The sequence below is a fragment of the Anthonomus grandis genome, chromosome 9, assembly GCF_022605725.1.
Source record: "Anthonomus grandis grandis chromosome 9, icAntGran1.3, whole genome shotgun sequence".
Classification (NCBI taxonomy): domain Eukaryota; kingdom Metazoa; phylum Arthropoda; class Insecta; order Coleoptera; family Curculionidae; genus Anthonomus; species Anthonomus grandis.
Genome location: NC_065554.1, coordinates 21,840,547 through 21,850,918, shown reverse-complemented (window position 1 = coordinate 21,850,918; position 10,372 = coordinate 21,840,547). Strand labels below are relative to the sequence as shown.

The 10,372-nt window shown below is 32.4% G+C and overlaps 2 protein-coding genes across 6 annotated transcripts; one reads left to right on the top strand and one right to left on the bottom strand.

Moving 5' to 3' along the window:
• Window positions 1-772: 772 nt before the first annotated feature.
• Window positions 773-8,161, bottom strand: LOC126740612 (inhibitor of growth protein 5). Of its 4 annotated transcripts, none has more exons than XM_050446715.1 (6): window positions 7,932-8,161; window positions 5,401-5,615; window positions 5,182-5,338; window positions 4,955-5,128; window positions 4,720-4,871; window positions 773-988 (listed from the first exon to the last, which is right to left on the bottom strand). In XM_050446715.1, the coding sequence occupies exons 1-6, from the start codon at window positions 7,966-7,968 to the stop codon at window positions 887-889; spliced, it is 837 nt and encodes a 278-aa protein (XP_050302672.1). In that variant the 5' UTR covers window positions 7,969-8,161; the 3' UTR covers window positions 773-886. The 4 variants fall into 4 exon arrangements, with proteins under 4 accessions (XP_050302672.1, XP_050302673.1, XP_050302674.1 ...); XM_050446716.1 differs by having other exon boundaries at window positions 4,961-5,128; XM_050446717.1 differs by having other exon boundaries at window positions 5,401-5,591.
• A 270-nt stretch (window positions 8,162-8,431) lies between these two features.
• LOC126740611 (vacuolar protein sorting-associated protein 37A) lies at window positions 8,432-10,060 on the top strand. 2 transcript variants are annotated; one of them, XM_050446714.1, is made up of 6 exons: window positions 8,432-8,705; window positions 8,777-8,966; window positions 9,026-9,128; window positions 9,182-9,415; window positions 9,480-9,631; window positions 9,686-10,060. In XM_050446714.1, exons 1-6 carry the CDS (start codon window positions 8,632-8,634, stop codon window positions 9,878-9,880), a joined length of 948 nt encoding a protein of 315 aa, XP_050302671.1. In that variant the 5' UTR covers window positions 8,432-8,631; the 3' UTR covers window positions 9,881-10,060. The 2 variants fall into 2 exon arrangements, with proteins under 2 accessions (XP_050302671.1, XP_050302670.1); XM_050446713.1 differs by having other exon boundaries at window positions 8,435-8,705; window positions 9,182-9,424.
• Window positions 10,061-10,372: the final 312 nt, after the last annotated feature.

Here is a 10,372-nt window from a genome sequence, read left to right as displayed (position 1 = left end):
ATTATATTGATTTGATGAGACCGTGACTTTGTGTTATTACCTTTGTTTTGTTTTTTTAATTAGGAAATACGTTTATCCAAAATGAAGCATTTATTGATTCTTGAAGTACCTCAATCCGTCGGTAGAGCTGACAAAATTTTAAATGAGAGTTTGATCTCATCCCACTCTGGTTTTATTTTCTTAATTATGTCCCTTATCTCCAAAATGTTAGTTGGGTTAAAGAAAAAAGAGTTCTTTATAGTAATATTCTTCAGAAAATCTTTAAATTTCCTAGAAATGGTGTTTGTTAGATCAGTATTGCTTCTGAAGCCATATAAAAAACAGTGTTCTTTTCCCTTAGCTCATTTACAACCCACCCTGGCTCCGTTGATTTGCTTGAACACCCATTAATTCTCTCAGCAAAAAACGGCCTTTTAGAATGAGAAATGTATTGTTATTATAATATACCTATATAATACATATTGTTGCATAATAGATGACGTTATTTTAATTATATTGTGGGGCCTAACGTGTTAACTGGAACTAACTCTTATTGGGAAATTTACTCTGAATAATTTGTCCCCTAGCTCAAACTCCTCAATTTCCGTTTCATAGTTTTTCTAAATGTTCTAAAAATGATGACAGTAGTCTCTAAAATAATAAAATAACATGCTCCTATACTTTAAAATACCGTAAACTGCATTTTTTACTTGTTTCTGGTTATTAAAGTACAACAGTTATTTTAAGGCGAATGTTACATTCACCCTTTTGAGTAGAATAACTAGAAAGCAACTTAAATAAATCTTTTTATTCCTGGACAATATTTTACACTTAGAAAAATTAACCAATTACTCTACTGACAATTACAAAAAAAAAACAGCCAACATTTCATTAAATTGAAAATATCCTATTTTTTCTTTCGGTCCTGTATACACTTCGGACAGTACCATTTTCCTTTGGGCTTTGTAGTCAACTGGACACAAGCAAAGTGGAACCACTCGATTGGACACTAAAACAGAATACAAATTAAGTATAGATGATATTGAGGAATATATACAGGGTGTCCCGTAATTAATTGGACATAGGTTAATGTAGGATACCTGACAAGAAAATAAACCGTTTGAGCTCAATATCGCTTAGCAAAATGTTATTGGTTTTCGTTCTACAGGGTGTTAAAACTAATTTTTTATTAGGTTGCGTACGAACACTTAATCTAAAATTTAATTAACAACGATAAAATTAGAAAAGGCTGTTGATTATAATAATTGTTCAAAATGTTCACCATCCACTAGGACACATTGTCTAATTCTTTTATTTAAATTTTGCCTGACTCCAAACAATGATTCTTCTTGGGCCCTGATGGTATTGACTCCTTCCACAATCTTTTGCCACAATTCCTGACGGTTATTTATTTTATTTTTATACACAAGTGACTTCAAGTAGCCCCAGAAATAAAAATTCTAAGGGATTAAGATCGGGACTACGCGCAGAACACGGATATTCACTACCTCTACCAATCCAATTTCGTCCAAGTAATTTCTGACTTGCAGTGAATAATGTGCCGGTGCACCATCGTGCATATACCAGCTGTCACGTCTTAAATTTAGGGGCACATAGACCATTCTAGAAGAATGGGTGGATCATTCCTCAAGAAATTTAGATAACGTTCTCATTAAGCTTAGCTGGCAATTCAAACGGTCCCACAATATAATCCCCAAAGATACCACACCAAATATTTATTGAAAACTCGTGTTGAAAATGGTGTTCTTGGAAAGCATGAGGATTTTCCATCGAATAGATATGATTGTTACGCCAATTAAAAACACCTCTCCTTGTGAACGTGGCTTCATCCGTAAATAAAATGTTATTACAAAAAAATGGATCGGCGCTCTCTTAAAAATTGACTGAATTGGAGTCTTGCAGGAAAGTCTTAAGGAAGAAGATTTTGAACTAGAGTGAAATGATACGGATACAGTTTTTCTTGGCGTATAATTTTTGGACACCGAAGATTTCCTTACACCAGTGGCTGCCTCAATACTTCTTGTGCTGGTTTGAGGATTTTCGATAACACGAACCAAAATTTCATCTTCCATATCTGCTCCAATTATCCTTGGTCTTCCCGTATTTACGTTTTTTGAACGAAATGAGCCCGTTTCGCCTAATCTATCGTACAACGCTTTAAATGTTTGATGATTTGGCTGCCTTCTATCCGGATACAGATCTGCGCTGTTCTTCGACTACGAAAATTTTCTTGAGCATATACACATACCATATCCCGCATCTGAGCATTAGAAAAATCATTGTGACGCGGCATTTTTAAGCGAAAATAACACAAAAAGAACACGAGCTTTAGCCAAATTAAAGACTTCACAGGTCGTAGTTATGATGTGTTCATCCTAGGCAAAGCCTACTTTGTAAAACTCCGATAATAATTTGTTCATACGCAACCTAATACAAAAATGCGTTTATTTCGAAAACGGTCTACTTTTTGGAGATCAAACAAGTATACCTTTTTTGACTAGAATTAAATGCTGTTTTATTATTTTCACTCGCAAATGTGCGTACAGGTAGGTCAAAAAAGTTATGACCATTTTAATCACTCAATGTTGTTGTATGTTGCGCCATCTAGTGGTAATGGGAAAATAGATATCATATTCGTAATCCTCATCCCAAATAATAAGAGTACGCCAAACTTTAGGTTAATCTGTTCAGTGGATTTCAAAATATTTCAATAAATGTTTGGCAAAAAATTAGTTTTAACACCCTGTAGAACGAAAACCAATAACATTTTGCTAAGCGATATTGAGCTCAAACGGTTTATTTTTATGTCAGGTATCCTACATTAACCTATGTCCAACTAATTACGGGACACCCTATATAAACATAATCAACAAAAACAAAAAGGAATTTAAGTTGGATATGGAGTTATTGAAATATTAAAGTAGTTAAACGATTCTATCCTCGTAAAACAATATAAAAATATGTTAGATTTACGTAATTTTTAAAGTACAATGCCACGCGTATCACTAATCATTCAAGCCAATTACATATAGATCATATTTTAATCGACAAGTTTAATTAACATATTATCTTTAATCCTGTAAATAGAGAGTACACCCTTATCCGACCGCCAACTCATTACATTTAATTTAACACAAATTGAAAGAAAATTTAAAGCCAAAGTAACACCTAAAAAAAAATGAATAGATAGTTATGTACGCAATGACTATATTGATTTTTTTCAAGAGCTTATTTCATTATTGGAATCACACCATGTAAAAAAGAATGCCATAAAATAAGGGAACTATTTTATAATACGCAAAAATTATAAATGAATAAATGAGGAACTTCTTAATAAGATGAAAATAAGAGATAAGGTCTATAAAGGTATCCCAACAACAAACAGCTGAAACTGGTATTTATCAAAAAAATTAACTTAACATTAAAATCAAAGCTTTAAAGAATTAATATTTTAAAACTAATCGGCAAGAAACGGGCAATAATATTTTTAATAACAATGGGATTCTTTAAAAACGTTTTTATGAATAAAACATGTAGAACCGTAGATTTTTGGCAAAATTTAAATATAGATACAATTTAATAAAATAGGAAAAAATATCTCCACTAAGCTAGCTGATGAAATGCAACAGTTTGGACAGACCTCTAATTTCCAGAAAATCACACAAGAAAACACCATCTATCTTCAATCTAACTGTGAAAAAAAGTTACTAATATTATATTATTATATGTTAAAAAAATCTACTGTAGGCACGACGAAATAACAGTAATGAACCTGTGGAATATCGAGAATTCCATTTCAAAAGTGTTGGTTAATTTGGTGAACAAAGCTATATCTGAGGGCGAATTTCCTAAGGAATTAAAACTAGCAAAGCTAGCTCTAAAGAGGATATTAATATTTATAGGCAGGTCTTCATCATAAGTATATTTTTGAAAATTGTTAAAAAAGTCCTAAAAAAAGATTAATGGTTTACCTACATTAACTAATTTATTAAAACAGATAAGTTTTCATGTGGTTTTATAGACTATTATAGTAGTATCTCAACAATTTCAACAGTAGTTTTAGCGGATTTTATATTAGAAGCTCAGGATGCGATGTGATATTTGAACAAAAAAATGTAATAACTAAAAAGATTAACATTAAAATGAATAATGACTATTTGGAAAAAGTAGATAACATTGAATACTTAGGTTTAATAAAAGACATGAGTTTAAGTTGAAGATAACACATTGAAGACCTTTCAAAAAAAAATTGTACCAATGATTCCACTAATATACCATTGCAGACTATCTAAGTAACAAAACAAAATAGAATATTAATAATTCTTTTTTCTTTCACACTTTTTATGTTTAATTTAAATTTGGGGTAATTGTGATAAATTAAATTTCAAAAAAAAAAAATTTTTAGTTAGGATTGATTAGTACAGAAAATCTAAATACCAAAACTGATATGATACTAGAATTGGAAAAAAACTAAATTAGTATATACAATTTTAAATAGTCAGAAAAGATCATTAGACATTACTAAAACAAATGATGTACATAGCTATAACACTAGAGCTCAATTTAATTTATACCAAAGTAGAGTATGAACTAATATAGGTCTAAGAATTCTTTTATATGAAGTTTAAAGAATGCTGTGTTGATTAAGTTTAACATTTTTGGATATGTAAATAATAAATTTTGTATAAAACTAAATAAAAACATAATTTCTTTACTTACATCAGGATTGTCACATCCAATCATCTCTCCATATGACACTTGATGACATAAACAATATGTGGGCTCATTTGGATCCACTGGCATATCCAAGACATCACTAGGATGCGCTATGCCTGCCAATCCCGGTAAAACTGCTGCAACAGCTTCTGCCACTAAAAATTATAATTTGAAATTAAATTTATCTGCCAATAATTGAAAGAATTATGAAAATGAGGATGATAGTGATGATACGAACCCTCACCTGCCGAAACTTTGGCCCCACTGGAAGCTCCTGTTCCCTTGTCAGATCCTCCTCCCTTCTGCCTCTTCTTCTTCTGGCCCCTTACTGTACCCGAAGAATCCTCCTCACTGGAATTGCCTGAACGTTTTTTCTTGTCCGTTTTACCATCTTTAATTTTTTTCCTGCCTTCTGTAAAATCTTACATGAATCGAACGATATTAATTGTGCTGACAAAAATATACTTTTCCCTACTGATGGTTCATCAATATTCCTTGAATTCAATGCCTTATCTTGAATCTCAGACTCAAACCTTGCCAAATCATTGTCCAACCTTCTTATATGTTTATCCACCAGCTCATAAGTCTGTATTGCTAACTGTACCTTATCGTCTCCCAGTTCCTATATACACAATAAAATAAGCTTATTAACAAACTCAAGAAACCTTAAAAGCAAACAACAACCTTCGCTTTATTAAACATGTTCTGAATTTTATCCAGTTGCTCCTTCTGTTCGTCCCCACTCAGGGATTTAATGTTGCGCAAATACTCATCCGCAAGGGCATCAATGTTTTTCATAAGTCCCTGAGCCCTTTTATCTAAGTCACTCATAAGGGTAAAGTTTCTTTGCAGCTCATTGGGCAAATGTTCTAAACCTGTGGAGACAAGACCAGCTAGAACTGGGGGCAAGGTATAATTAGAAAGCTGCTGTACAAAGTTAAGCCCCAAACATGTACTATGATTGTTAATAAGTAAGGTGACCAACCATCCAATTTTTGTTTTTTTTAACTGTTTAAATCTGTTTTATGTACAGTACAAGGAAATGACGTAATCGCAACGACAAGCGAATTCGGCCGCAAATAACACACTGCGCTGTAGGAAGCGCAGGACCTATAGGAAGAAATAAAACAGAAAGCTCAAAACAAATGAGAAAAAAAATATAAAAATAAAAAAACACAAATTGACGGATCTAGAAATAATCAAAAACCTGCAACATTGAGAGGTCTAAATAAGAAATCCAGCCTTTTAAAAACAGATCAAATAAGGCATTTTTTATTTCTATTGGGACTGAAACCTGATGTTACTAGTGAGGAAGTGATGGGTTTTCTAGGAAGTATATGGTGGCTGCAAGGTGAACCAGCTAGATACAAAAATAGGCAGGTGCCTCTTTCAGACTTTTGATCCCAGAAAATCTGAAAGATTTACCTAACCCCTACTTTGCTGCCATTTTCAGAACATTCAATGCCAACAATCAACCAAATAATTCTTAAAAAACTTCTCTACTGATAGAGCTCTTAGTTGCAAAAGGCTATTATGAAATAACTGAATTTTGGTCGAATAGATTTTAGTCAATATTTTTGCCATTTTACCTAATTTGTTTGTCGTTCAGTTTTGTTTCAGTTACATTGAATAGAATTGTATATTTTGAGAGTTTATAATATCTGTGAGTTATACATATTGATACCCTTGACATTGCATTGGCTTGGCACGTTTTGGTTCACGGTCTTGGAGTATTTTTGGAGAACAGGGATGTTGTAGCTTTGGCCGATACAGGTAAACCAGAGCCCTACTCATGAATGTGGAGTGAATAACCTTCAAATGTGATGTGTATATGTATTTTCTCTTTTTACAGCTTTGTCATTTACTTTTATGATTATAAAGCATAACAAGCAACATAAAGCATAACAACATAATATGCTTTATGTTGATTGATTGAGCACTGGTTAACTGAAGATGAAGCTCAGACAATCCAGCTGCAGGGTTATAAACACAATGATCTTATTGAAAGAAAACCTAGCTGCTTCTAAAATTACAATACCATAAACAATCCCATAAATGTTTAGAATTTTGTTGTCTTTCTATATCACTCACCCACTGGACATGTCTTTAATCCATTCTTTCTGAATGTGCCCAACAAAGTAGTCCTGTGGTGAGGACTTCAACTCTGGATGATATGAAGAGGCTATTTTTGAAGACTTGACTGGAAGTTTCAAATTGAAGCGAACAATTTTTGAACCAACTCACTTAGATGTGGCAGATCATAAAGCCCAGATAATTGAACTGATTTTAGAAAATGTTGTAGTTTAATATGTAAATGTTGTCTTTGAATTTTATCACAGAAACTAGAAATTCTGATGAGATGTCTGCTTGTTTCATGTCTATTCTTGTGGATGCATACCATGTAGCGAGCCATGTAGCTTTTCCTGAAAAATCCTAGTTTAATAAAAGACTGAGGGGAATGCATTAAAGCCTACACTTTTGCTGGTACTATAAAGAATATAATTCTTGTAAAAAAACTATAGAGAAATGAAATCAGGGAAACAAAAATAAATATTAGCGATCCTCTAAATCACAATTCCTCAATCCCAGGAAAAACAATGTAGCACATTATCAATGCTTCTCAAGGTAAACAAAAATATATAACATTTGATGTAATGAATGTACTCACTTCTTCACTAACATAGTAACTATAAATAAGGGATATAATCAGCGACATGAAAAACATACATGGATGAAGTTCCTCAAGGGTCAATCTTAGGACCCATTTTATTGTACAGACTAAACTTAGTTCGGCAATATTGGCGTCTTGGAAGAGGTCAAGTCTTTCTTACCTGGATATATAAAAATGTTGCCTAGTTTTAGGAAATTATTTAATAACTTTTTAACAGAAAATCATTTTTACACATAAACATTTTTTATAATTATATTCATAAATATTTACTGATTGGCTTGCTAAGCCCTATATTCATATTTTAAATTGACCCAGTATATCACCACTTATTGTTATAAATTTGTATCAAGGAATTAAGCATTTTGGTAGTCGGGAAGAAATACATAGAGCCATTAACATGCTTTTCCTCATTTCACCTGCACATGAAAATTGGCAGACAAGTTCATAATGTATTAGTGGTAATCCCTCATATATTGGAAGTTGGTCACCTTTGTGTGGTTAGTTGCATATGAGAGGTTAATAATAGGGTTAATATGATACTTACTGTCCAGATAGTGCTCCAAGTAAAGGGCTGAAGTCATTTTGGGGCTTTGGAGATAAACGGGAAGGATATGTTTGAATACACAGTTTGAGGATGGCCACTAACAAAATATTTAATTCAGGAAATATGGAGAATGATACTGATTGTTAATGGACAGATTCAAAAAGAGCAGATTTATAAAATATACTGTTTTTATTTATAAACAAAAAAGATGCCAACATGGCGGATTGACGTTTGACATACGTCAATAATAAGTGTGACAGATGACATATTCATTAGGTAGGGCGTTGCATTTCTTGTAAAAATCGTAGATATACAAAAATGCAGAGTTGATACAGGTTGGACGAGGTTCTTTAAACAAATTAAGATTTTTTTAACAAGGAATTAAAATATAATTATTTTAATGGCTCAAAAGACCAGGTTTACCCTCTTTAAATGTATTAAAACGACTTGGCAGCAGCGCATTTGTCAATGACAGCTGATTTTGACGAATGTCAAATTGGCATATCACCTGTCACCTATGTTTGTTTTGTTTGCATTACCTTCAATTACCATTACCATTAATTTTTAAATGGTAAAGTCTAACAAAATAGTTCTAATTAAGCAAATCTGCCATTTAAACTCATTTTGTTTTAATTTGTTTCATAGTTTCCATCTCATATTTTCCATTTAATTTTTTTTTACTGTCTATTATTGCTGTGTGATGTTACCAAGGGTTTTCAAGCAGGACTCCGACCGAAAACAACAAATAACTACCCTTAAAATATTTAATGATAAGTAAGTTGCATATTTCTTTATTCACATATGCTGTGCCACAATAAAAGAAAAAAAAACCTCAAAATTTCTAGTGTCACAGAAATTACAGAAGATTCAGAGTATGAACTTACATTCCAGTCTGGTGATCACAAATTAGCATTAAGAGTCACCTTGGGCTCAGATTTCCCTAAAGAGAAGCCTGTTCTAGAAATCACCCCTCCAGTTTTCCACCCTTGGGTAAATGAAAAGGGATTTGTAACCTCCGCACCTGGACTGTTAAATGTAACATTTAATTTTTCATTCTTGAAGATTTCACAATTTAACAGATTTTTATTTTGTAGTTTTCTCCACATTCTGACATAGGTAGGGTCGTCCAGGCAATTATAAGGGAATTACAGAGGAACCCACCTCCACTTGCTTCAGAATGTGGGTCTTCAAACATTGGTAAATCTATAGTAATCCAAGAGATATTTTTTATTAAGTACTTTTAATTTTAGATGCAGAAAAAATAAGCCCAAGTTTCTCAAACTACAGTTTTTCTTCTCCCACTCCAAAAAATACAGTAAACTCACGTCACTATAGTTCAATGTTTCCCAATCTGGAACAACTTAGCTTAGATGAGCTTAGATTCCTGGATGAGTCTGAAGACCAGCAAGATGAATTTATTGATGAACTTCCTGCTATTAAGGAGCAAAACAGGTTTATTGATGAGTTAATAGATAGTGTTGAGGGTATTGCTGGTATGATAATGTTTTATTAGACCCTTAATGAATAACTCACATTTATTTTTTATAGAGGAAAACTTATCTAAAGAAAAACACTTAATAGAGCTTAAAGAGCATGTAAATAGTCAAATGGAAGAGGTGGCAAAACTAGCCTTTGAAAACGAGCGTTTATATTCAATATATCAAAATTTATCAGAGAAATATTCACCAAAAAACATACAGGTAACATTTTTCTTAGTTAATTAGTTTTATCCTGCTTAAAAAAAAACTGTTTAGGAGGAGCTAAGCAAGGCAGCTAAAGAAGCAGATCAGGAAAGTGAGCAAATCACAGAATCATTTCTAGATGGGGCCATAGATGTTGATAAATTTTTAAATTTGTTCATAAGGAGCAAGACAAAGTATCAGCTGAGAAAGACTAAGGAAGAGAAACTGGGGCAGCAGCTGGATAGGCTCCAAAAGGCTGGATTTTGAAATCATAGTTAGGTATCTGTGATTTGGGAAATTAAGTCCTATTTATTAATATAGTCCATTCCTATTCTATTTTTTATTTAAATATATTTTATAAAAAGTTTATTTTAGCATGTAAGACTTTTTTATTTATTAAAATAACTACTTGTATTTTTTTTTAATGTAATAAAGTGTTTAAGCTTTTACTTTAGTATTTCTTACCACCTCTTAATGTCGGTTTATATAAGCACTGATGTACTTTGTTCTAAGACATAAACAATTATTTTCCTTTAGTAGAAGACAGGCAAATTCCTTAATATTGCCACTTAATGAAAAAGTCTATATTGTGTAAATGAGCAGTTTCTATAACAAGCTTCCAACTTTGTTGAAACAATTATCTTTTTTACTGCTTTACAGGTGTTTCTGCTACTATTCGCTGCCTTATTTTATTGTTTGCGACTCTGTAACCTGGGTACCTTACAACTTCCTCCTAGGAAGTCCATTTCAGCCTCTTCT

Excerpts from the sequence above, each read along its gene's own strand:
- LOC126740612 (XM_050446715.1), bottom strand. The coding sequence starts at position 7,968 with ATGACTTCAGCCCTTTACTTGGAGCACTATCTGGACA. Across the intron at positions 5,129-5,181 it reads TGAACCATCAGTAGGGAAAA|AAGGCAGGAAAAAAATTAAA; the intron begins GTATATTTTTGT and ends AAGATTTTACAG. Across the intron at positions 4,872-4,954 it reads CAAAGTTTCGGCAGGTGAGG|TGGCAGAAGCTGTTGCAGCA; the intron begins GTTCGTATCATC and ends TATAATTTTTAG.
- LOC126740611 (XM_050446713.1), top strand. The coding sequence starts at position 8,632 with ATGTTACCAAGGGTTTTCAAGCAGGACTCCGACCGAAAACAACAAATA. Across the intron at positions 8,967-9,025 it reads CCGCACCTGGACTGTTAAAT|TTTTCTCCACATTCTGACAT; the intron begins GTAACATTTAAT and ends TTTATTTTGTAG. Across the intron at positions 9,425-9,479 it reads TAGTGTTGAGGGTATTGCTG|AGGAAAACTTATCTAAAGAA; the intron begins GTATGATAATGT and ends TATTTTTTATAG.